This window comes from Haemaphysalis longicornis, unplaced genomic scaffold (genome assembly GCF_048455015.1).
Source record: "Haemaphysalis longicornis isolate Haplotype H1 unplaced genomic scaffold, Haemaphysalis longicornis Haplotype H1 scaffold_7, whole genome shotgun sequence".
NCBI classification, from domain to species: domain Eukaryota; kingdom Metazoa; phylum Arthropoda; class Arachnida; order Ixodida; family Ixodidae; genus Haemaphysalis; species Haemaphysalis longicornis.
In genome coordinates this window covers 11,467,397-11,493,786 of record NW_027526422.1, presented here as the reverse complement: position 1 = coordinate 11,493,786, position 26,390 = coordinate 11,467,397, and the positions used below count along the sequence as shown (strand labels likewise).

General features: G+C 48.7%; 1 protein-coding gene across 1 annotated transcript in view; it reads right to left on the bottom strand.

The window, feature by feature from the left end:
- Nucleotides 1–2,355: 2,355 nt before the first annotated feature.
- Nucleotides 2,356–26,390, bottom strand: part of Nachrbeta1 (nicotinic acetylcholine receptor beta1) — a 38,030-nt gene continuing 13,995 nt past the window's right edge. The window contains exons 2-6 of the mRNA XM_077675985.1: nucleotides 19,689–19,825; nucleotides 18,424–18,468; nucleotides 18,229–18,338; nucleotides 16,035–17,160; nucleotides 2,356–3,918 (exon numbers count right to left, since the gene is read on the bottom strand). Coding sequence (XP_077532111.1) covers nucleotides 3,748–3,918; nucleotides 16,035–17,160; nucleotides 18,229–18,338; nucleotides 18,424–18,468; nucleotides 19,689–19,825 — 1,589 coding nt within the window. The 3' untranslated portion in view covers nucleotides 2,356–3,747. The remainder of the gene's footprint in view (nucleotides 3,919–16,034; nucleotides 17,161–18,228; nucleotides 18,339–18,423; nucleotides 18,469–19,688; nucleotides 19,826–26,390) is intronic.

Here is a 26,390-nt window from a genome sequence, read left to right as displayed (position 1 = left end):
GATTGGCTGGTACCTCACGTGACGCAGACTGTAACACCGAAGAAGTGCTGCTTGCTGGGCCATTTGATTCATAGTAAAGGTTTCGAAAAAAAAAAAACAGCGGAAAAGTGCGACGCAAACACGAAGGAGAGAAGCGACAGCACACCGGTTGGACCTGTGTGGTCTCTACTATCCTATTAATCTGCGTCGCATATTTCCGCTGTTTTTTCCTCAACCTTTAATATGGAACACCGAGTATGGAAGGACGAAGCGATCGGTACTCAATGTTTTGCGTCGATTAAGGTATTTAGTTAAATCACGGAAGCTTGTATTTTTATAAGCAACAAGCTCGAGCTAATTTTTATTCGTGCATTTTTTGTCCTTTGGCTGAAATGTGTCCAAGCTTTTGTTCTTCATTGAGAAACGTTGGCAGGTATGAATTTGTTCGCCGATGATAGCAGTACCGTCTAAACAACGGCGATGTGCAAACTGGTTGTCTGAGGCCGGGTTCAGACTGTTGCCGCAACTGTTGTTATAACTTTAAAGAATGACGTCATTTCACGTCTTAGCCAACCGAACTGCGTGACATGCCGTTCTTTTACGTCCATAGATCACGATATGGCATTTGCGTCGGTAGTCTGAACATAGCCTTAGCAGCCGCCTACGTAGGCCTAAAACTACCGCCGCGATTTCTGGCTTCAGCCGTCACGTTTTCAACCCAGCAGCCTTGCGTACATGTTATCACGCTAATCATTCCGTTCCTCGGGTGATCAGTTTATAGAAAATACGTCCGTCTGTTAAGCTTTCCTTCGAGGGTGCCATCCTTTTTTTTTTTCCTTTTGCACAGGTATACACAGAAAGCATACAGCTCTCGCAAGTATGTATACCTACAGTTCCATAATGCGCTAGCACAAGGTCTTCTACAAAGCCACCACGGAAGCACCCACCATGTAGGACAGGGCAAACAGTTATCCGGTGAATTTCAGACCACGCGGCAACAAGCTGGTTTACGAGACGGCGCGAAATTTAGTCTTAACCTCTCCGCCTTTCCGTAACCAGTTGGCACCAAATTTACAGAGCCTAACAGTACCTCGCTATGAACAGAAAGCAGCGAGTAGGCGAAGAAGCGCCTACATCTTTTGCCGGCTGGATTTACCCGTGATGGTCAAATCTTGGTTCACAGTCAGCCTTCGCAGTAACGCTTGACACCCGGGAAAAACTAAGACCGCATACGAGGCCGCGTGGGACGGCCACGAATGGAGGAGATGAAGACCAACGCTTGATTACTCACGGGCTGGACCACACCGAAGACGCCGCAACACGGCCCCGTGAACAACACCGGCCGGGGCCGAAGGCAGCCAACCAAACGGCAGCAAAGCGCCATGTCTAGGAATGCGAGGCTCACGACGAAGTGTGGGGAACCCACCCCTGCTAGGAACCCATCGCGAGTGACGAGGGTATACCCGGCAGGAAGTTCCACTGACTGCCCATTCCCTCTTGGCTTATGGCATGGAGCATGTATTCCACTTTCTCAGACCATAGCCCTTTAATAAACGTCGCACTGGTGCAGCGAAATACCTCCGCATTTCGTTAATGCAAACCACTGCCGCCCGATCACTCGGGGCAGTTCTGCGCATCGCGAGACGCCAATCAAGCTGACCACGCACTCACTACGTGGCCCTGTGCATTGAGGATGCTTATAAATGTTCAACAATCGGCGTATCTGGAATTAAAAGGCTAGACGCCAAAATCGAGTCACAGGAAGTCGTCTGCACGTGCTCAACATTGCGAGGATTATAATTTTATACGGTCAAGTGCCGCAATCGTCAGTGGCCTTGCAGCTATAAAAAACGTAAGTACATGATTTGCTTTTACAATGGTTACTATAAAAGCCACTACTTACGAATCTCAATAACCTTACCGTGATAGGAACGCCCTCGGTCACAGTTCGAAAGTGACGTTCCCTTTTCTACGGTGAAACTGACATTCTGTGGGAAGGCTTGTACAGAGAGCACTATAGGCACCGGAAGCTCCCTGAAATATTCGCCTTCTGTTCGTACCATTATACTTACCACTGTTCATGCAGTAAGCAGTAAAACCTCTTTATAACGAAATCGCTCCATTTGAAACTTCGCATTATTCGAAAGGCTGCATGGTCCTCATTGCAGCACAGAGAAGACCCCCTTCTAACGAAGCATCGCTTATAACAAACCCTTTTTTTTTTTTTGGACGAGTTCGTTACAACGAGGGCTTACTGCACTTGAGTTCTTTGATGAGCTCATACCATCAGTGCGCCGATTTGGACTCCTCGTAGAAAACGAAGACTGTGACAGCCCTGTACCCGCATGCGGTGGCTGAGTCAAATGACCCTGAGACTGTAAGCAGAAACAATTTTACTGAACACTTGGTATATTTTCACAGCATATGATTTCTTATCGAATGCGCTAGCGAGATTTTGTTCCAACCATCCAGAAGAACGCACGGCCAGCAACACAAAGAAAACGCGAGGCCAGTGAATGTGAACCTACTCTCGAACTGCACAATTTCGGTATAGCCGATATGATTGTGTGGCTGAGTCACATAACAATGAAGTGTGGTCATTTCACTTCACAGATTTCCCCGACCTGCCTGACCTCCATTGATGGCAAGCTTAAAATCTGCCCGTTAAAGTTCACTTTTTTTTCTAATAGTGATTCATTTGTCACCAACTCTCCACAAGAAGCGCTGGGCATTCTCGTCCAGCGTAATTCGTTTCTCCACCTGCCGGTGGTACAATTAGGCCCGCTGGGGGACACTTACTCTCACCCTTTCCTCTTCCCTTCCCGTTTTCTGGTAAGCAATAAAACCACTTACTGGCTTTGTATTAGCAGCGCTGACCAACCTGTAATCCGATCTAATCTGCGCGGTGTACGGTCAATGCCGTTAAATCGATCGCAACATGATTAATCCCGTGAGCAAGCCGACCGCAGAGCAGAGCGTTCATTTCGTTGTTTACAACACTTGGGGACTTGCTAGCGCTCACTTGACACCCCGGCGCTTCGGCGACCGATCCGATTCTATGTGCGCCCGCTACGGTGACCCTGACCGATCCCCTTGCGTCCGCAGTCCATCCCCCTACTCCTCAGCCTCTGCCGGCACAATCCTGTGGTACTGACCGTCCAGCGGTGGTTACTACACACGTGGCCCGGCCACGCCTGGGAGAGTGAATGGGGAGTACTCGAAATGGCACCAGCAACGTGGCTCTGCTTGAGGCCACCCAATCGGCGGGACCTGGTACTTACCGGTCGTGCATTTAGTGGAGCCCGTTTAGTGCCTCGAAAGAAGGCGGAGCGGGGCCAGCCAGCAAAGGCAACCACTGCATGCCGTACCGGGGCGGCGGCTGCTCTTACCTGCTGCAGCATCGCGGCGCTGCAGGGCCCTTTTTTTCTCCTCCGTTCTGCCCTCCGCAGAGAGAAGGCGCGTGAGAGAACAAACATTTTTACTCTTGTCGAATGCAAACATAGTGTCGTCGTCGCGTTGAGCGCGTCCGCCGCTTGCTGCACGGGAGGGCGGCGGCGGCGGCGCACAGCGGCGGAGGTCGTCTCTCCTCAGCCCCCCGCGGGGGGCGCAGCACACAGTCTTGAGCAATCAGTGGCAACTTCCAGATAGTACTTTGAGGTGTGGCCCGAAAGTCGCGCAGCAGCAGCATGACGCCACGTTCTGAGTCCGCCTAGACCTATGGTCCGAGTATATAGAAGAGACTGTACGTATAGATGCTTGGGGGCCCGCTCACGTGGGCTTGCCGCGGTGGATCTCGATGACCTTGTCCTGGTCCACGTACTGGAAGATGTGCGGCGCGTCCAGAAGGATGCCCACGGTGCCCGCCGTGGTGACCGCGAAGAAGATGTACAGCTGCAGGCGGTCGATCACCATGGCCACGTATTTCCAGTCCTCGCGGATCTGCGCATGGTGGCACCGAGAAGACCATATGTCCACCATGTATCCATATATATTCACCATATGTCGCCATATATCCATATATATATCCACCATATGTCACCATATATCCATCACGCGGCCACCTCACCCCATCGCTAAGGATTCTGCGCTAGGAGGTGGTGTAGACGTCAAAACATGCATGGGCACCCTCTGATCACACGTATAAATGAGACGTGGTTGCTCCTATGGACCAAAGTGCCGAGTTCGCGTTGAAGGGCGCACACTGTTCTTAACAGAAATGGTAAGTTCAGTGTTATCCTCCCCTTTGTCCTGCTATTTGTGCGCTGCTAAGATGAATCTGTACCAACTAGCCCGGTTTTCTACGCTACTTCAGTAATGGTATGGTTGTCTTCTAATGTCCTAACCTAATCTGCGTGCCCAGCGCATGGTGGAGATAAGTTCGGCCTATATTTTTCCCTTTACTGTGAAAGCCCGATTAACACACAGTCGAGGAGGTAATGCAATCAGTAAAACTCCTAATATGAAGCTCTTTTCTTGTCAGTTATGTCGAACATGGCGGTATTATTCACCGAAAAACTTACTTTCAATATCACCAAGCTAGGACGTATTTTATACTTTCTTTTCAAAACCATTCATATTCTAGCGATGGCGGCAAGTGCACTCGAGAAGACGCATTCTTTGTGCATGTACTAGCCATTTGTCGGGCAGTCCGCCATTTGCTTACTTATGAGCCCAATTTGCGGTAAGTGTGTAAAGGCAGGGGGAAGGGGGTGGGGGGCGATACAATAACTGCAATGCCCAGCGAAGGCATTTCCCTCCCACTAAAAACGAAAAATTGCTCTCGCTTGTGGTGCCATAAATGAATTTCGGGGAGTAATGTATCGAAAACTTTTAGAACGATGGGTCTGGTTTCCTATTTTTAACACGATACCCACGAAACTCTTCCACCTGTTAGATGACTCACGACAAGATCAAGACCCCCCCAATTCGGGAGCCCACTTAATCTTACCCTATACTTTAACCCGCTTTCCTGAATAGGCATAGAACCCTTCAGTAAAGCTTGGTGTTGGGCTAGTTGGTATCGGTAATGTTTAAACGTAGGGCGTTGAAATTTACGGTACGAACACGCTATAAAAAAACGAATGCGCATCAACCGTTATGATTTTTAATTTATTATGCGTTCGTCTCATACATTTTAGCGCTCTACGTTTAAACAATCCGAGAGCCCGCGTTGCCTACACTAAAGGCTTCTCTCTCGCTCGCTCTCAGCCAGACAAGTATATAAGACCAGCTACGGCAAGCAGCTCAAAGTATGTAACATCGATGGCACTATCCCACCTGCTTACTAGTTGCCTCATAATCTACAGCAGTTCTTTCAATCTTATCTTTCTTCTACACGTCGCTTCGATTGCTAAGCAATCTATAATTGGGTTATATTTGGGCTTATAGCATAGTATAATTTCTTTTCACGCCTATTTTTCTGGAAAATAAACTAGTTCTTTAAGGTCCCATTCGATTATAGTGATTTAGCCCTGGCTAATCCCCCGTGTGGGCACGAGCCAAAACACTGAGGGTATCATCGTCATCATCACCATTACCACCCCCATCATCGTCATCATCGGTTCATCCGTGAGCCGACCCGGTTTCAAAAAAGGTGTTTCGCCTTACGGTGACTGCCCTGGTCGTAATTTTGTACCAGACAAACTGTAAAACGTCAATGGAACATGCAAGGGAGTTTATCTTCCCCCGAGGAAGTTGTCGGGGATATGAAACCCGGAAATGAACTATCTGACCGAGCAAGCGAGCAAGCGAACAAATAAGATATCCAGCAATCAGGCATTCCTAGCATAGTGCGCGGAGCCTTTGCTAATTCTTTAAAAACCCCAAGTGGATGTCCGCAATGTGTTGGCGCGGAGCTATTCTCCGTTTTTCACATCACAAGTAGTGTAGCATCATATGACACCAGATAATGCAACGAATCTGAGCCAGCCGTTCACCTTCGATAACCACTCGGCCAATTCCTCTCGTAGGAATGTGGCATAAGTGGGCCTGAGCCTATGGCAGTTTTATCTGGCGATGACATGATTTTGCTGTTGGTCACAGCTGAGGCCTGTCATACAACGCATTATAAATTATTATTGTAACTCCTGGGCTTCATAATGGCACAAACCGTTTTTACAAAAATCGGAACTTCTGTACATATCAAGAAGAAAAGTTTTTTTAGTGCAGAAACTCCTTTCTTACTATTGTGTGCTCCAGTATGGCCTCTCAAGCCATCTGTCTTTTGTCACGGTTTCAACTTGTCGTAGCAGTGAGAAGTCACTATGGTGTTCCCTGAAACAACTTGTTGGCGCTATCATATTCTTTAGAAGTGTACTTCTCTATGTGCTCACTCTAGGCAGTACTAAATCCAACGCTGTACCATTGAATTATCTCTTCCCGTTGCCCCCCTAGAGAAAAATTATGTGCCCCGACCCGGTTATGATGTCTTCCAACGCGTTAGAAATATGTGAATTCACGCAGTCGCAAATCGATATTTTTTGCGCCTTAATCTGAAGCCTGGAAAACCACGGAGCACAGAGAACCTACGCCCTATATCACTAACCTCATGTTTGAGAAAGCTTCTAGAGACTGTCATCCACAAAATGCTACAGCACCACCTCGAACAAAACATGTTCCCACATACCATGTGTGGATTTTGCAATCACCTCTCCACCCAAGACATCCTTCTTCCACTGAATGAAAGAGGTTATGCTCAAAGCCTCGAGGGATAATCCAAAAGCCATCTTGGCCCTGAATTTAAAAGGGGCGTTTGACAATGTCAGTCAAACGGCCATACTTAAAAAACTGAATGACCTTAACTGCGGGGAACGCACCTACAAATACATTCGAGACTTCCTCGACGGCCGAAAAGCCATTCTGAAGGTGGGAGGTTTAAAGTCAAATGCGGTTTCTCTCGGCAACAAGGGCACAACCCTGGGGGCGGTCCTTTCTCCCTTGCTGTTCAATATAGCTCGCATAGGCCTCCCTACTCCGCTTCTGGCTGTCATACCAGGCATACGAAATGGATTGTATGCGGATTACATCACCATATGGGCCATTCATGGGTCAGTGGGGGACATGGAGAGCAACCTACAACAGGCGGCCGACATTGTCAGTAAATACTCACGACAGTGTGGCCTAGCGTGTGCGCCTCAAAAATCTGAGCTTCTGATCGTCTCACCACGTAATAAACTCCCTCCCGGGTCGCCAACCATCTCCCTGCAAGTGGATGGCCACCCTATTGTTACAACGCAGCAGGTGAGAGTCTTGGGCATGCTTTTACAAGCGGATCACTCCAACACCATACTAATGGACAGGCTTAAGCAGACCGCGAAGACATTCTCCTACATGATCCGCAGGATCAGCACGAAAACAAGACGTATGCGAGAGGCGGACGTGCTTAGGCTAGCCGAAGCCTTTGTCATCTCTAGGGAGGGTTACTTACACCCTCCCCTACGCCGTGCTCTCTAAAGCTGAAAAGAACAAGGTAGAGGCTATCATACGCAAGGCATACAAGATGGCATTGGGACTAGCTGTCGGCACCTCGACGCAGAAACCCTTACATTTGGGAGTTTATAATACCCCGAATAAACTCCACGAAGCGCGTCATATGAACCAATTATTACGCCTCAGCTCCAGCTCCACCGGCAGAACAATTTTGACCCAACCGTTCCTGTGCTCACCGCTTCAACACCACCAGGCCGATACGCCTAAGTTACTGCATGAGATTCGCCAATCATTTGATGTGGCCCCACTGCCCCGGAACATGCATCCGACGCACCACCAGGATCGCAGAGACGCCAGAGCGAAAGCTATCTTCAAACGGTACGGCCACAACTCCGCCACAGTACACACAGGCGCAGCCTCCTATCCGGGGAGGAGAGCTATGACCGTTGTCATGACTACAGCTGAAGCCCTCCTTACAAGTGCGTCAATTCCTATCACCCATTAACTACAGGCAGAAGAAGGGGCCATCCCCCTAGAAATGGCCCAAACATCTGCAGAGATGCTTATTACGGACTGCCAATAAGCACGTAGAACTTTCTCGAGCGGCTTCATCTCCCCGCCCGCCGCACAAGTTCTACGGCAGCAACCTCCACAACACCGCGTAAGGATTATTTGGGCTCCAGCCCATGCCGACGTGCCTGGCAACGAAGCTGCCCCCCAGCATGCCCGAGATCTGACACAACGGGCTAGTCAGCAGTTCGGCGAGCAGTGACATGGGCCCTCTTGTCCTTCAAAGAAATCACGCAACACTTCCTTCTGGAGCGACATTATACCGCCTTCCACACACAAAAAAAACAACACACACACACACACAAAAGAACAAGAACGCCACCTTCGAGGCATCTAAACCAACACATTTTCCCACCAAACTAGAGCCCACATTCTCGCCCCCACCCTGTACTCCTCGCAATGCCACATCTGCGACGCTCAGGCCACCCTCTACCATATTATGTGGGACTATGATGAGAACTTCTACCTACCCTTTGTCCCTGCCCTTCCCCTCCCCTGAGCACTGGGAGAGAGCACTGTCCAGCTCGGACCGTGAGGATCAGCTTTGGCTGCTGAAGAGAGCCCAAGAAGCCGGACGGTCTCAAGGGGTCCTGGAATGAGGAATCTTCCCCAAGGACTTCGATCTGTTTCATAGGGATGTTTAGTTTTCCTCCTAGAAAAGCTACCCGCTTGTGCCTCGATTCAGACTTCCGGCTTATATGACCAGAAAGGTTCGAAACTACTGGACCCGCTGGCACTTGTTGTACATGTCCCCATTATTTAGCGCAAAGGAAACTGCAGGTGCATTGGAGGCAAATGATGCAATCAACCGGCAGTGGTCGCGTCCATTTAGTTAGGAATGCTCATTGGGTTGGTTGTTACGATACTAAGCGAAAAAGAAGTGGCCGCTGAATAAAAAACCATGCACCCCTCCGTCAGACGACGACGATGGTTGAACGCGAAGCTTTCTGGTGACGGATTATTCGGTTGTCGTCTAAGTTTTCCAACTTAGACCGCAACCGACAAACTGGACGCCGTAAGTGAGAACACTAAATTTAAAAAGTGGCCGCTGAAGAAAAAAACGACGCATTCAAAATGGCGCAGAAAGGTACAGCACGTGCGAGATGAAGGCAAGCACAAAAAGAACAGAACCCCCGCTCGTGGTGTTGCAGCAGGCAGAACAGGAAACAAAAGGCAAAGAAAAGGTTGCGAGCTGACTCAGGAGAAGGCGCGTGAACACAGCGAACGCGGGAAATTTGAACTGCACTGAACCAACTTTTGTTTAATTCATCAAGAGAGGAGTACGAGAGACAGATGAAGAGCGTGAAGGGTGGTAGCAAATAGTGCTCAGAGAACGACGGCGCCCCAGCTTCTCTGGCGAATCACTGCTCTGCCCTTCCAACAGCTTTCACGTTCAGTGGAACTGCTTTAATTTTTTCCCTCAATATATGCCTCCCTTGCTCGAAGTTAGAGCTAAACCTGGCATGTGTTATTCCGATGAGGCTGTATTTAATTTGAAGCAGAGTTGCACGTTACCCTAGTAGTGCCTTTAAGCCTTGGTGCTGCAGATGACCAGCAAACAGAAATCGGACCAGAGCTCCACTGTAACATCGGTCCTAGGTGATCATATATAATTAAAAATGGGGCTTAAAAGACGCCAATATATAATTTTCCGGGCCAATAATTGATCGCTGAAGCCTTGAGAGCAGCCCCATGCCATGCACAGAGCGAAACCCATAAAGAAATTCATCGCGAAACCCGTGCGAACCCCATTCACAGCGAAACCCACTGAAAGGTCGCAGATGGCGCTCACCCACGCACGCCCACGTTCGCCTGTACACGCTTGCACGTATGCACCCAGTGATGATGCGAGAAGTCGCGGTTGACGCAAGCGATGTTTAAGTGGCGTCACGCAGTTAAAGCTGGCCTTACCACGGTGCCTTGGAAAGAGAGATCAGTCCGGCAATTTTAAGTGCAGAGCACTTTATGGGCTCGTCTTGTCGTCTTGGCTCGCTAATGGTCGATGCGACTGGCGGAATCAGGCGGCGCAGCGAGATAACGGGCCGAAGTAGAACATTCTGTACCGGCGTCAGGGGGTAACGCTGAGGCTTCGAAAACCACGTGGTTTAAATAGTCATAACAGTCCGAACTTCGTGAAGCGCTGGCGCTTGTCATACACGTCCCCGCTGTTAAGCGCAAAGAAAACTCAAGGTACATTTCAGGCAAAATCTTTGTATATAACCGGCAGCCCCAGATTCATTTAGTTGCGAGCGATCGTTGGGTTGGTTTTTACGGTGGTAAACGAAAAAAGCGGCCCCGCAAGAAAGAAATAACGCGTGACGCAGAAAAGCTCCAGCCGCGCAAGAAAAAAATGGCGCGTTCGATACGCCGCAGAAAGGCTCCTGCCACGCAAGAAAAAATGACGCGTTCGAAATGACGCAGAAAGGCTCCAGCCACGCAAGAAAAAAATTGCGCGTTCGAAATGGCGCAAAACAGCTCCAGCATACTAAATTCCAAAAATCTGGCTGCTTTCACTGGCGTGTTTCGCTTGAATCTCATGTGAGGGACATGTAGCTGACACTGCAGGCTCTCGTAAGACCATGGCGGCATTGAGATGGGAAGTTTCCCCGGCCACTGATGGCACAATATTCTCAGAGTGTTAAGAGCAGTGTGCGCATGAGAGGCCGTCCTTGATCGAAGCCGCCGTATTATTGCTCTTCCAGCACTGGTTTCCCCAAGACGCATTACCTGCGTCGGTAACCTCTGTGACGCCATCAAGCGGAGTCACACCTCCGCCTTCAAATTTTTACGGATGGCTCAGTCGATCCGTACAGAGGGGTTAGTGCAGCGGCGTATATCATTCCTGATGCCCAGGTTTCCTGGGCAGCACGCCTGGATCATGTGGTGTCCTCCACCGAATCCCAGTGCATTGCCATCGCGGCTGCTTTGAGAAAACTTAAGTCGTATAAGCCGCAGGAAGTTGTAATTCTGACTGACTCAAAAGCAGCACTACAACTTTTGCAGCGTGGGATCCCCACGAAAAAGGACTGCCAGCGTTCCTTACGGCTTGTGCAAGAACTTAGCAGCAAGGGTTTCAATGTGCGGTTTCAATGGATTCAATCCCATGTTGGCGTCAAGGGCAATGAGACCACTGATCAGATTGCACGGAGTGCGCTGCAATTTGCACCGACAGTTAAAATTTCCCCCAATCACTGGAACGACTTCACGCGAACAGTGGCCGAACATTTCAAGTCTTTAGAAAATCCCTATCACCAGCCTTGCGTTACAAAGGGGCTTACAAGATCGGAGGCAACATTGCAGTACCGCATCCGAACGGGCTCAGCGAAGACCACAGCATGGCGATTCAAGGTGGGCCTCGTGCGGTCGCCTCTGTGTTCGTCATATGCAGTGATAGGGGTTGTACACCACTACGTAATGTGTTGCCCAGAGCATGATGTCGAGCGGACTGCAATGCTCTCAGCGATTCGAAAGCTGGCAGCCCCACACAGCACTCTGGACCACATCGTCTTTCCAAGGGGACATTGGATGCTGCGAAGAGACGTGTCATGCCTTCTCCTGAGCTTCCTTGAGGAGACGGAACTGGAAAACTTGTGGTAAAAGGACACTACCTTTGGCTAATTAGGAGGAGCTTGGGCGGAGCAATTGACGGCATATCCAGCCAGGCTAACGCCGCCTGATCCCACAACAACAACCACCACCACCACCACCACCACCACCAGCATACTAAATTAAAGCAATCACAAAAGGAACATAACTTCCGCTGGCGCAGTTTCGTGCAGAGGGCGCGCGAGCACTGCCAAGACGAGAAATTTGAAATGCAGCAGCGAGCGGATAACTGCGCTGCAGCCCATTATGGCGAATCACTGCTCTGCACTTCCGACAGCTTTCACATAGAGTGGAACGGCTTTAATTTTTTTTTTCATAATGTCTTTCCTAGCCACGTAAAGCTTCTTCCATTGCCTGGTGTTGTAGAACTTCTTAAAATAAGCATGCAACCATACTATTACCACGGCATGCATCCCCCGAGCTCTCAATGAAATGATAAATATGGGGCCGAGATTTATCCATTACGCCTCAGCTGCAGCCTATCCGCTTGTTTAAGGCAGTTCATTCACAGGCAATCTTTCACAGTTTATTTTGGCCATGCAACATTGTAACGCCACGTGCGCAAAGTTACAGTCGCGTCAGACGACTTTTCGGAGTTGACTGTGAATGTCTGTCTCTCTGAGAAAGCTTCATTCACTCTAACGTGCTGCTCCTCCCGCCAGAATGCACAAAAATAGCGTTACGGTTTTCTTTCTTGACGCAGGGCCCGGGAAAATAGTCGAAATATCAATTTCATATCAATCCATTTCATATCAATCATATCATATCATATCATTTGCTTGTCGCACCAGATACGCCTTCTGTTTCTGTTTTGTTTTTGTGCCTTTATTTTTAGAGTTCCTATCGAAAGACGTTCATTGCTGCAACTGAAGGAAAACCGGCCAACAGCCACTACATGGCCTCAGCGACGGAATTCGGGACGTCGAAGAGAGCCAAGAACGGGAAAAAGAGAAAAGTCTTTTCAGCGAGTTTCCAAGTTATCTGACGAGCATAGAGCAGTGATTTGGGCGGGGGTACCTTGCGACCCCCTCATCTAAGTACTGGGTGGGTTGGGTGACTACGTTCTGCAAGCATGTAAGATTTAAAAAAAAAAAGCTGAAAAAAGTGTTGCAGGGTCCCTTTAATGGTTTTGTTCACCGCGAGCAGCAGGCACTCTAGGCCCCAATGAAGAATTGACTATCATCTGAGACTAAAGTTTATTCTTCGGAGCTTGGATTTGGGCCACGTGTTTCACTTCCTATGCCGGATGTTCTCTTCACCGTCAACTGTAGGCTTGACGTCTACAACACAGATAATACTCTTGAGCCAATACCTATCAATACGGCAATCAGGGCTTTCCCTTTCCTGTTTCCTAAAATTTCAGTCTTTCCCTGTTAACAGAACTTTGCCTTTCCGAAGTATAAAAGTATAAAATTTTGCCCGTTCAAGTTTACCTTGGACCTTTCGGATTTCAGAACACCAGTCGTTATTTTTTCCGGGACCCTTAACCGCGTTTCTTTTTTATCGGTTACTGCCTGTAAACGATTCGCTTTAATGTATATTTGACCACGCGTTTGAAACGCGTGTTACCCGCCTCGAGGAATGTTATAAGCTTATAGCTCTAATGTGGTAACTCAAGGTGACAGAAAGCTGTGGCGCAAGGTATCCCAAACTGGATGCTGGTTAGAGAAAGTTTTAGTTTTAGAAACACTAAAAAATTTACAACAAAGCGAAAACACGAATGTAATAAAACTGTGTGTTAAAGGGGTCTTGCAACGTGGGTGATAAACAGCATAACACGATAAACAGCATAACGACAGCATAACGATAATGGTAAACAGCATAACAACGACCATAACACGATAATTTTCTCGGAATAGATTTCTTTTTAGCCTCTACATTGATAGTGTTCGACTATCATTAAAAAGCATTCGCCGGACGCTTTATTGCTTCAGCTGAAAAGAAACCGACGAATAATGACGGTATTGCTCTTGTGACGTCACATAACACAAAGAATGCCAGGATTTCAAAGAACGAGCTAAAATATTTTGAGCGAGATTGTACGTTATCTAATATGACTATAGGTGTGACATTCTGGCTCGAGTATTTAGTAGCCACGTAATTTAGGGACTAGAGGCGCTTACTGAATGTGTTCTAAAAGCGTTTAAAATGTTTAAAAAGTTGGAAGTAGTGTTGGAATGGTATGTCCTGCCAACTGCGTAACGTCAATAGTGATCCTCACGGAATTATTAGAGAGTTTAGCATGACGGGTAGCGTCCGCTAACGCTACGGCCGCGGGTACCGAGACTCGACTGGTCGGGTGGATTAGTTCCGCGGGCCGGCCCGCACCAATCTCGCGCATTCGTTGCGCAGAGGGGCGACGTCTTCACCCTTCCCGCACGGTCATGCGCAGTCGGGTCCCGGTAAGCCGCCGCCGTAGCGTTAGCCTACACTAGCCGTTAAGCTAAAACGCTCTATTCTTCGTAAACTTCACCACTCGCTTCGACTCAACGCTGACTTTCTTACATTCCACGTGTGTGTACGGCGAAGACGACCACGAATATGGAGGACACATTTACCTAAGGGGAAGCCAGCCTGCGGGCTGTGCCGCCTGCTAGGGTATTTCCTAAAGGCCGCCCCAATTTTGCCGGAGATGTAGGACAAGCGAGGTTGGGGTTCGTGTTTTGTGTCAGTATGGCTGGCGTTAGCTTGCTTAGAAAGCAAGCTGACCAATTCAGTGAGAAATACGCCAGCTAGGCATCAATCGAAAAGAAATGAACATGGGCTTTTTCGTGTGGCTCGGGACGCCCAGTTAGTTTCGTTCTGCCCCTTCTAGCAGCCGGTATCATATTCAACGATGCCCGCTATAAATACGTGAACCTTTATGTCGAAGAAGCACATGGTAAAATTGAAGTCGGGTGGTGACAGCTAACTCGCCACAGTCATTCGACAGAAAAATGACACGGAAACCCGTCTCCGGGGGCTCACTCCACCCGGATTCCTAGCGTCTCTTCCCGAACTTCCCGATCCGCCGAAGTCTTCATAAATAAATACATTGGCAACGCCAGCCATGCTAAACAAACGTTGAGAAGATGGTACGCCCTCGATGAGCACCTAAACGCGCTTACTGCGCCACAATGCTGCCAAAGCTAAATCACCTTGTTTTTCCCCAAACACGTTTGATTGATTGATTGATTGATTGATTGATTGATTGATTGATTGATTGATTGATTGATTGATTGATTGATTGATTGATTGATTGATTGATTGATTGATTGATTGATTGATTGATTGATTGATTGATTGATTGATTGATTGATTGATTGATAGTGGTACCCCCTTTGAAACGGGGTGAAGACGTGTCATCTTACCAAGAAAAAAATAATATATCTATGTTTTATCTCTTCATTTAGCACTAGCGCTGCTCTAAGGGCAGGCACGAAATACTTTTTTTCTGTTGCATGTGGTAGCTGTCCTACGCATTATTCCTCTCTCAGCTTTTCGCCCACCAGCATTCTAATCTTCTTTTAGTCGTCTCGGCAGCCTTGAAGTAAGCTCCCTCTGTTCTCCCCTTAAATCCTAGGTCTTCTGGAAGCCGAATATATACCCCTTGACGATATGGATGGATACACTCACATTCTAAAACTATGTGTCGCATAGTTTCCGCTTCGTTTCGGCAGACCCCGTATACCATATCATTTTCTGTATACTTCCCCACAAAGCTTCTAGTTCTCAAGCAACCTGCTCTAGCCTCAAAAAGCTAAGCACTGCCCTCGGAATTGTCGTAGAAATTTTCCTCTCTGATGTCCAATTACCACACATCCATTCCCCCCCTTCCTCCTTGAAATGACTCGGCAACCCCAATAGGTCTTGATGCTGTCGACGTCCTTACCCTCATACTAGTTGCAAAATCTCCACATGTGGCAGTTCTGGACAGACGCTAGAGTTGCCGGTCAGCACCCACGCCAGGCCAGGCCACCCTTCCGGCCCACCAACCTCCCAGGGGCCACATCCAGATCATTTGTACACCAAAGAGCCTCACTCCTTCCCTACCCGCTTCTCTCTAAAGGTCCCTAGAGCCTTACCTCGCAACATAAACGCGCGCCTCCTCCTCCTCTGGGTATTCTACGCGCCCCAAACGTTTAGCTAGCACACAGCGCACGTCAGAAAAGCTCTATCTCGCCGGCAAAGAACTTAACAGCGGAGCAGCCCGGCAGTTCCCTAAACCGTTCCATTCCGTGGAAAATTCGAGCACCAGAACTCCTTTAGTGACTTTTAGCAATGCGAAGGTTGAAACGAAAACGCTAGGCTATACTTCTTGCGCGGCTGAAGCAGGAGCTCCGGAACTGGACCGCGTACGACTGTTTGCCGTGTCCAACGCGGTAAAAACGCTCACAAAAGCCTGCGTCACCAGGGACCCCCGTCGACCCCCACCGCCAGCAAGGTTTCGTAGCAAGCAAGAGCGCGCGCACCTGAATGTACTCGTCCTCGCAGCGTAGATGCTCGGCGATGAACTCGATGGCCTCGGTGGCGCGGTACGCCTCGGGGCTGAGGTAGAGCACGTCGCCCGCGGCCGAGTCGCGGCCGCCGTCGGCCGAGTCCCGGCGGCCGGCGGCGGCGGCGGCAGCGGCGGCAGCCAGCGCGGGTCCCCCCGCCTTGCGCGTGCAGTTGGGGTGGTGCACGTCGGCCAGCTCGAGGCACTCGTGCTTGCCGTGCTTGGCGGCCAGGTGCGGCGGCGGCGGGGGCGGCGGCACGGCGGGCGGCGGCGCGGCGGCGGCGGCGGCGCTGGAGGCAACGGGCGGCGGCGGCACGGTGGGCGGCTGCCGCGGGTGGTAGTGGTGCATGCCGACGCCCGGCATCTCCATCATCCAGCGCAGGCGCGTCTTGTGGGGCCGCTTCATGAGCAGCATGGCCGGCAGGTACTTGAGGAAGAGGACGCGGATCCAGTTGGGCATGCGGTGGGTGCGCGGGCCGCGGAAGTTCCAGTTGATGATGATCACGGTCACCAGGATCGACATGGTATTCATGAGGAAAGTGAAGAGCAGGTACTTGGCGATCAGCGGCAGCACCAGCGACGTGGGCGGCAGGATCTTGGACACGAGCAGCAGGAAGACGACGAGCGACAGCAGGATGGAGATGCCCAGCGTCACCTTTTCGCCGGCCTCGGCCGGCAGGTAGAAGACCAGGATGCAGAGGAACGAGATGAGCACCGTGGGCAGGATCAGGTTGACCGTGTAGAAGAGCGTCTTGCGCCGGATGGTGATGTAGAAGGAGATGTCCGTCTCCGTGGGCCGCTGCTGCTTGCTGTTGTTGTGCCGGTTCAGGAAGGCCGGCACCTCCACGATGTCCCAGGTGCCGCTCTTCCAGTAGTCGGACAGGTCCACCCAGAAGTTGTTGTTGTACAGCTTTAAGGACACTTGGTCGCCGTTGAACGTCCACGAGCCGAACTTCATCACGCACTTCTGCTGGTCGAACGGGAAGTACGTCACGTCGATGGTGCACGAGCTCTGGTAGATGGCCGGCGGCACCCACATCACCTGGCCGCTCGGGTAGATGAGCACGTTGGACTTGTAGCGCACCTCGTAGTTGCCGTCCGCGCTGCGCGGGAACCACAATCAGCACTGCTCCCCCCGCTGCTCTCCTGCAGCTAACGGGGCTGCACCCTTGGCCCTCCCTCTTTCCACCCTCATGCACTGTTACGCTACCTGCACGAGGATTAAACTCTCACCAAACCACTGGGCTTCCACGCACTCAGAAGTTGCACTGCGATCAGAAAAGGCATTAAAACACGGCTTAACACTGTTTTTTCATCTGCGCACCCTTCTACCCGCTCATACAAACGTCTTAGCAAAGCTGTCATTCTCTTGTAAAGGACACCTGCCCTCTAGTGGTCGCAGCAGCTGTATGCGTGTCAGATATCTTGTGGGGACTGAGTTGAGTGGCAACGGTGAAACGTGAACCATTAAGTAGGGGTCTGCGCTTAATTAGGGTTCTGCGCTCTGGTTAGAAGTTAGCGGCGCAACTTACCTTACGGCGCGTATTCACTAGAGCATTAGAGGTTGACAAAATACACAAAACTACGAACACAACGCTACGAACCAAAATTTCGAAGCCCCGGTGCCACGTGCTGCAAAACAAACACTAGGTGCTTTGGTTTGCTGTCATCAGCTCAACGCCCCAACCATTCAAGCAAACCCAGGATGTAGCAGGGGGGGGGGAGTCGGTACTGTGCTTTGGAGGGACCACACTCCTGGAGGGTTACTTCTGTCCTGCTGATGACGAAATCCGTCCGGGTGACCTCTCTTTGACGGTCTGAATCATCAAGCCAAAGAAGGCAGCCCGGTGAGCTGCGACCGTAAATGTTACAAGGTCTCATTACCTATCACAGAAATGACCGCAACATCCACATCTACGCCGTGCGATTAGATTATATGTACGGTAGCTTCTCCTGACAGTCCGGCTATGCAAGCTAAGTTTTTGGCGTACGTATTTAGGTGCCACTCAGGGGGGATAAACGTCGAGTGCAGATGTGCATGCGACAAAGCGCCGCGATGGAAGCGAAAAGACTACAACGGAGTGTGGATCAGCCACGTCCTAAGCACCGCCGCTCGGTGCCGCATGCTGCTGTTCTTAGACCGGGAAGTGTCGGGAGGCGGCGAGGCTCACTTGTTGAAGAGCACGATGTCCGGCTTCCAGACCTTGTCCGGAGGCAGTCGCAGCACCGCAATGCCGCCGTAGTCCGCCTCGTCCCACTTGAGCTGGTAGTCGGTCCAGACCTGCGCGCAGACCGGGGCGCTCGGAACCACCGCCGGCCACCGGCGACGACCGTTCCGCGGCGCTGGCAAGAGACGGAACACTTACCAGCTGCAGCCACACGTTGGACGTCATGATTTGATTCTTCTCGTTCTGCGATAAAGGGGGGTGGGGGCGTGGGAGAATAAAAGGACTCGGTGATACGACAAGGTGAAGCAGGATTGCGCTCTCGTGACACTACGTCACAAACTTCACTTCTATTAAACTGGTTATCAAATAGAAAGCTCTACTACGCTAATTAATCGCACCGCAAGTGTCCTTCAACCGCCGGCGCGGAATCTGCGCCTTTCTTGTCGCTTCGCTGCGAAATCTTAAGCGAAGGCGAACTTTCACGAAACACTGTGTGCATAGGCTTTGCTTCCGCTCGTGATAACTAGCTGTAGAAGTGTGTAACTTAAGCTTTTTTTTTTCTGAATTTCCTTTTTTTTTCGGCGGTTGCGCTGTGTTCAAAAGAAGCTTTTCACTGATAAAATGTGCAAAGCGCGCACAAGCACAACTCCGCTAAATAGTTTCTTTGTTGCTTCGAAGCTACATCTCATGCTACCAATGCAAAAAAATTGAGGTTACTGGCCCTGGTGGTATACAGCGCGTGCTCAACACACAAGCACTCACTGACGTCATGAATTCGCGCTCATATGACATTTCAATAACGTTGTGTTACATGGAAAGCCACTTGGGCGGGCTGTAACAATTCTAACCCTTTGCTAAATGCCTTGTGAGCAAACCTTTCTTCCGCTATGACTGCCTTCAACGAAAATTCCATTTCACCATGTTTAAATTTGTATTGTCTACTCGTGGAAAGGCATAAAGACAGACCCGAAAACTAGAACGCACTAGGCTATTACCAGACTAATTTTGAATGAGATGGCTATGGCTAAGTATTTTTAATGCTGCGGATGACGGCTCCGGTGTGGCGATCCCGCTCCTCATTGGAGATCAAGGCTATTTTTAAACTGCACTGCATATACACTGAATGCAGGCGGCTCGGTAGTGTTGGGCCAGTACATGCGACGCTACACTGACTACACTAATGTAGCAAGTGTAGATAAGCGAATAGCTCTGGTTGGAAACGAATCGACAGTAGTGTAGAAATACTAGCCATTGCCCGCCTGTCTTATTCTTCACAAGGCGCGCGACGTGTCGTAAGTGGAGCGGAATCCTGTTATTACCAGTTACCTCTTTTCAAATTGTCCTGATTAGTTCGTCAATCGTTTCCGTAGCCGGAGCTAATGGATACTACTCCCAATAAAAGTGATTGAAAGGATACAGGATCGGACGAGGGTGACAAGGAAGAAGACGAGCGCGGCACGTACCACGTTGATGAGCTGGATGAAGGACAAGCCAAACTGCACTTCCACCGTCATGTTCATTATTTCCACGGGCCGGATCAACTTGTTGTAGTCCCGGAAAAGGTCTCGCACCAACCGCTCCTCGTCTTCAGATGCCAAGACTGCGAGTGAGAAAGGACGGATAGGGTCACACTTCGTTCGGCGCTGTGTATAGGCACTTGCGAGGGTTTCGCATAAAACGAATGCGCATTAGCTCGTCAGGGTGCACCGTACGGGGTGAAAATGGACCATTGCTATTAATGAGGTCTGCTGTGTAATTATTCCTTAAATACACGCATGAGATAGATATTTAAACAGAGACCTGCGGAGATAATCGAGGCACCTCGAGAATGTTGGTAGGTTGTTTCGGTCGACGTTCTTCCAGCGGGCCTCACGCCTCGTGGCAGCTTTTCCTTTCCGAAACGCGCTATTCAACAAAACTCAACTAAACAAAACCCAGCGCTATGAAGCTTTTCACTAAGGGAATTCTTTTGACATCGAATTCATGATTACAACCACGCAACTCAAGGGTCGTGCCAATAAAGTGGGCGCCGTAATGCAACTCTGAAGGCACTTGTGGCACAGAATTTCTCCCAGTTCTCGGAGATGAAAGAAGGGAGCGCTGTTGGGTCCCCTGAACAACCTCAAATAGACCTCTGTCTGCCTTATTTTATGGCTGTTCTATTCCAAACATGCCGTTCTTTTCAGCTTAAACTTCGAATTTTTTTGCAATCACCGCGCCTTCTTTTTTTCCCCGTCATTAGGCAACCAAAACAGTGTACGTTGCTTCCGTTCTGCACCGCGCCTAGCGGATGACCAACTTGCTCGCCGCAGTACAATCTGCGAGCTGTAAAAAGCTAGGATAGTTGTCTGAATGACACACTGCTTGTGCTTTGCTCTGGGTTTTTGAACCCCGAAACATTTTCCTTCGCGAGTAGCGCATCTTTACTCTCCCTAACAAGCCTCTTTTCTTCCCTTTCGGCTGACTACTGCTTTTCACGAAATGCGCATATGTGAAAAACCTGCAAATTTATTAATCACCTTCTGTGTAACCCCGGCATCATGCGTTTATAGAGTAACGTGGCCATATCACTCAATGTTCATGCCTCTTGCTTTCTGCATGCCTAATTTTCATTTCTCACAAACTCATACATATTTTCACAATTCATAGTTCCCATACTCTGAAACTCGGCCATCGCTTCAGGGTGGTGCTACTGCCGTTTTTGTACGGCGTAACGCCAGTTAACATCATTTTCAAGCACGGTAAACGTCAACCTTCTATATAATACATAATGACTTTTATTTGGTAGAGCGATACGAATCATTACCCAACCGGGAATTTTCTAACACCGTAACCGAACATATTCAAGCATAGAGCTTGAATATGTTCCGCCGAGAAATGGTAAAACAAAACAGTCTTGTCTAGGCGGAGATTTTAACATGAATATTTTAATTCCCGAAAAAAAAGGTAATGCGGCTGACTACTTGTCAGTCATATCTTTGTATGGCCATGAGTGTTTTATGAACTAGCCTAACCTTGAAGGGCTTCTCAAATAACGCTTAGTCAAATCCTGCTTAAACCTAATCACCGAACGTGCTCCTCTAATTATTGCTTAACCTCTTGCGTAATCACTCAAGGATTCGCCGACCACTGTTCTGTTGTTTGGAACCTTTCAAAACAAAATTCGCATTACGCGAATGAGAAGTTAACCAGTTTTATGAGTTCAATGAGCAGTTAACCAAAAACACGAATAAGAAGTTAAGCAATTTCCAAAAGCTAACCTCCGCAAGTTGGATAGCAAAATTTCAGGTCTTTGTTGGCTAACTTGTTTAAACAGCAATGGCGCACACCTATTTATAAAATTGTTCGTAATAAGATAAAACCATTCGAACAGTGATATCCCCACCGCCATTACAAAGAAGAAACAAAGACAGATGAGGGACTATAATTAGCTGAACGGAGACATCGTACAAGCTATTTGTGACAGTGACTGGCGGCGCAACCGGTCTAAACGAACTACAAGCAATGAGGGGGCTGTGCGTTTAGAACATAAAGCTGCTAAAAATAGTGTGTTTCCTCCTTCCCTTGCCGCAAAACGCATAAGCTAAACCAGCCATCAAGGAACACCCCCCCCCCCCCCCAAAAAAAAAATAATAAAGAAGCCTCGTCTTAAATATTATCAATCAGTGAAAAAAAGAAAAACAAAAACATTACGGCCCGGGAACTTGTTCCCTGGTAATTAATTGAACGTAGCGTATACCCATTCAACCATGTTTTCACAAGCAACCATGAGCTTACGGGCTCCGTCTGCTAAGATCAGTGGATCTACGTTAAGGGAATACAGCGCAGCTTCGGCTTCCTTTAAGGGACAGAGTTCTCACCACCTGGCCTCGGAAGAATATATGCACAAGCTCGTTAATTCGAATCGCAGGGGGAAGTCAACGCAGTTCAAGTCGATGAAACTGCTTCAAATCAATGAAAATGAAGAATGACGAGAGTACATTGCGAATGGGAAGCACCATGGCATGTGAACAATCTCGTGCTTGAAAAAGACCGTGATTTCAGTCTGCCTTTTGTCCATAAAGGGGACAGCCAGCACTTTGTTCTCTAACAAGCGAACGTAGCAGAAGGTCTCACTCTGTCCGGTCATGACTTCCGAGCTGATAGGCCGCACTGGGGCTTCGTCCTCCACCAACTCCCCTCAGTCGTCACTGTCAGCAATAGGTTCTGCGCTTCTGACCTCATCTGTCAGCACTCCACACACCACTGCGCTCACGTGCACATCTACGCAGTCTGCAAAGAATACACCTTCCAGAACGTGGCTTTATGGAGGTTTCAAATCCGTTTTACCCGATTTTGCCTTTCCTCTCTCTGCCGCCTACGATGCAGTCTCGCGTGTAGGCAGCGGGTGCGTTTCCGGAGCCGTGTATCAGGCGCCGAGCCGCAGACACGGTGCCCGTAGTTCGAATTGTCCTTCGCGGAGCCAACGTACGGTTGAATTAACCGGCTTTTTTACGCATAGAATTTTGTACATGAAGCTTGGCAAGACCAAATTATACAGTCACAATTATCCTTAAAATCAATTTAATAAAGTTCAAATTAACGAGCTTTTCCTGCATTTAGTTTCAAACACTCTAAGGCGCCAGTCTTTGATGCAATACCTGCCTCCGCACGGCGAAAAATCTTTGATGCACCTTCGCACACTTTGCTCCTTGGACAACATTGCTTGGACAAAGATTTGAATCCATACAGCTTAAAAATGGTCATGGCGAGTGCCCTCTGAGAACGGATTCCAGAAGAGAAGACCAAAAATGGCAGACTAGTGTCGAACGCATTGCCCATAATAGCTCAAATTATTTTATAAATGCCTTCTTGAATCGGTGACATGTTTTTACAGAGAATTCGAGTTGCATCAGGCTCACTCTTCGGGATTTCTTGTTATCCAACAGAAGAGTACGTTAGCGGTAAAGCCAACTCCCTCGTAGATTCTCCAGGGTTTAGATGACGAGTTAATACAGTTCCTTATAGCAATCTATAAAGACAATAGAGTGCACCTCACAAGGGAAGGACAGAAATGCGCCCAGAAGGTCAACACCCATCGGGGACTGAAACAGGTATGCCCTTCGAGCCCAATACTGTTTATGCTTTACATGGCAGGGTTAGAAAAGAAACTGAAGAAGGTCAAGTAGGGTTCAACTTAACGCACATGCTTCAAGGTGAAGTGGTACAACAGCGTATTCTGGGACCGTTATACGCAGACGACATTGTTCTTTCAGCTGATAACCAGACCGATATGCACCGGCTCATAAATATTAGCGGCTAGGAAGCCACCGACCTGGGGCTAAATTTTAGCGCAGAGAAATCGGGAATAATGGTTTTCAATGACGCTACCACTGACGCAGTGTATATCCAGCAAGGCGAATTACTTAGAGTAAAAGAATATAAATATTTGGGAGTGTGGATAAACGAAGGGATAACTACTTAAGAACTCACGAGGAGCAACTTAAGGGTAAGGGAAAGCGAAACGCAGTTATAATGAAGCATAGAGCTATGTGGGGGCATAACAAATATGAAGTAGTGAGAGGAATGTGGAAAGGAGTAATGGTTCTGGGTTTCACATTTGAGAAGGCTGTACTCTGCTTAAAATCAGACGTTCTATCAGGCCTTGAAGTGAACCAGAGAACGGTAGGCCGTTTGGCCTTAGTCGCGCATGGAAAAACAAGTAACGAAGCAGTGCAGGGAGATATGGTATGGGCGTCGTTTGAAGTTCGAGAAGCGCGGAGCAAAATATGTTTCGAGATGAGGTTGAGAGCAATGGATCAACGTAGGTGGGCAGGCAGCTAAGGTTTTTAGGTACCTATACTTGAAAAGCGTGGACACGCAGTGGTTAAGGAAGACTAGAAGGCAAGCGATGAAATACCGAAAGTACAGTGGAAAATTCAAAACAGCCAAGGTAACCAAAAAAGTGGCAGGTCAGATAGAAACGAATAAATGGAGAGAAAAAATGGAAGCTAAAACGTCGTTAGAGATGTACAGAGCTGAGCAATCGGACATCAGAAAGGAAAATTTTTGCGATAATTCCCATGGCATTGCTTTGCTTTTTGAGGCTAGAGCAGGTTGCTTGCGAACTAAGAGCTTTGTGGGGAAGTATTCACAAAATGATGGTGTATGCGTGGTCTGCGGAAAAGAAACAGAAACTGCGGCACATAGTGTTAGAATGCGAGGGTATCCATCCAAATCTACATGAAGGAAATATTCGGCTTCCAGAAGCCCTAGGATTTAAGGGTATCAGAGAGGAAGTTAACTTCAAGGCTGTCGAGGCGACTAAAAAATTAGAATGCTGGGGGACGAAAAGCAGAGAGGAGAATATTGCCTAGGACAGTTACCACCTGTAACAGGAAAAAAGTATTTTGTGCCTAATACGTTTTTTTGTGCCTGCCCTAAGAAGCGCTAGTATTGAACCAAGAGTGGAAAACATAGGTATGTTAGTCCTTTTTGGTAAGATGACATGTCATCACCCTCCTACAAAGGGAAAACCAATAGCAATCATCATCATCATCTCTGTAGCTTTCAATTAAATGTAGATATCACAGAAAAATCATAGCGCAATTGACCAATAATGCGACTGCGATTACACCGAGTTTCATTTACTTGTCCTAATTAGTTTATCAGGGAATTGGTAAAAAATTAAACTTTTCGCCTACTGTAAATACATGAGCTTCTAGGAGAACGGTATGGCTTGTCAGCAGGCCTCGTGGATACCTGCCAGTCGCAGTTTTAATAAAAGAAGCATATCATCATATGGGCATCTTAGCAACTATGAGTTGTGAGCGTGAAAGCATAAATCCTCCATAAAACGCCGCTGGGTTTCCAATTTAAACCCGAGTAGAGGTGACTGGTGAGCCGCTGGGCGAGAGGAGCAGAAGCGTTCGGACGGTGAACCTCGACTCGGTGCGTGTTAAACGAAACTGGTTTAACCGGAAGTGTTTTATCGAGGGGAGCGGCAGCAGCATTGCGATATTCCGTTTCCCTGTGGGAGCAATTAAGCCAGCAACTTCCTGCGCGCTCCCAGCGCCACCTACGGGTTCGCTTGGAGCACTCCTTCTACACTTTTGAGTAACTGCCAAAGGACCGCCGTTGTTCGGTCCAATATGGACATTGCCCCTTATACTATTTGGTTCTTGCCTGTTCGAGATGCTACTGGAGTGCCCTATGATATATTTGTTGTGATGGGATCGCATAGCTTGTGGCAGTTCCGCATGAATGATCGGCATGTGGGACCCCCCCGCCAAACGAAATCCATTTTTCTGGAGCAGGTTGCGTCGGTGCGGAGCATTTATACGCGCAAAGTGACCTACCGGAGTTGTTGCATCTGTTGGACGCATGTGTCTGCTTGCCGAAGTTTTGACGGAAGATCTATTAAGCTGCAGTTATGTGCATCTTCTTTGATGACATAACTTTTGTACAGTAATAATTGCAGTTTTCCATGCAGTAAAGGAAAAAAGTCCAATCTTGGCTTTGGAAGCGAAGGGCCTGGGTTCGAGCCCCAGAAGTGCTGATTTCTTTTTACGGAAGACCCGTGCTTCTTTTGACTATAAATGTTTCCTTAGCTCAATTCTACGCATTATTTTCGTAAATAACGGTGCTTTGGTATCTTTTAGGTCAGTTTACGAGCTGCGCGCAGCTCGTAAACGGAGGCGTGCCAGAACGGAGGCGGAGGCGTGCCAGGACCGAGATCCACCGCCTCCGTTATGTAGTGGTAGCGTGGCTGATGAGCGGCCAGCAGAAGAACTGTCTCTGTTCTGGACGACGAATAGCCGAGAACAAAACTTAACTGTTAAATACATAGCGATATGATAGTAGCGATGATACAACAGCAGCCCGCTGGCGAGTTTACAACAAGACTCGGGCATAACAACGCTTTTTACGAGAACCCGAAGCGGTCTTTTCTGGGTCACCGAAAGGGCTACATTTACAACGAGAAACCCCAACACCCAGCAGCCTTCCAGCGCTTTGCGCACGGCCCCTGAAAAAGTACAAACACACACAAAAACATCCCCCACAGATCTCACGACACGTTTAGCAGAGCTGATGCACGCCGTGCCGTAGAAAAGGCAGAAAGTTGTACCTATCCTGCGACGAAATATCGCAGCAGCATAGCTGTCGCTGCACTGTCTCTTTTCCAC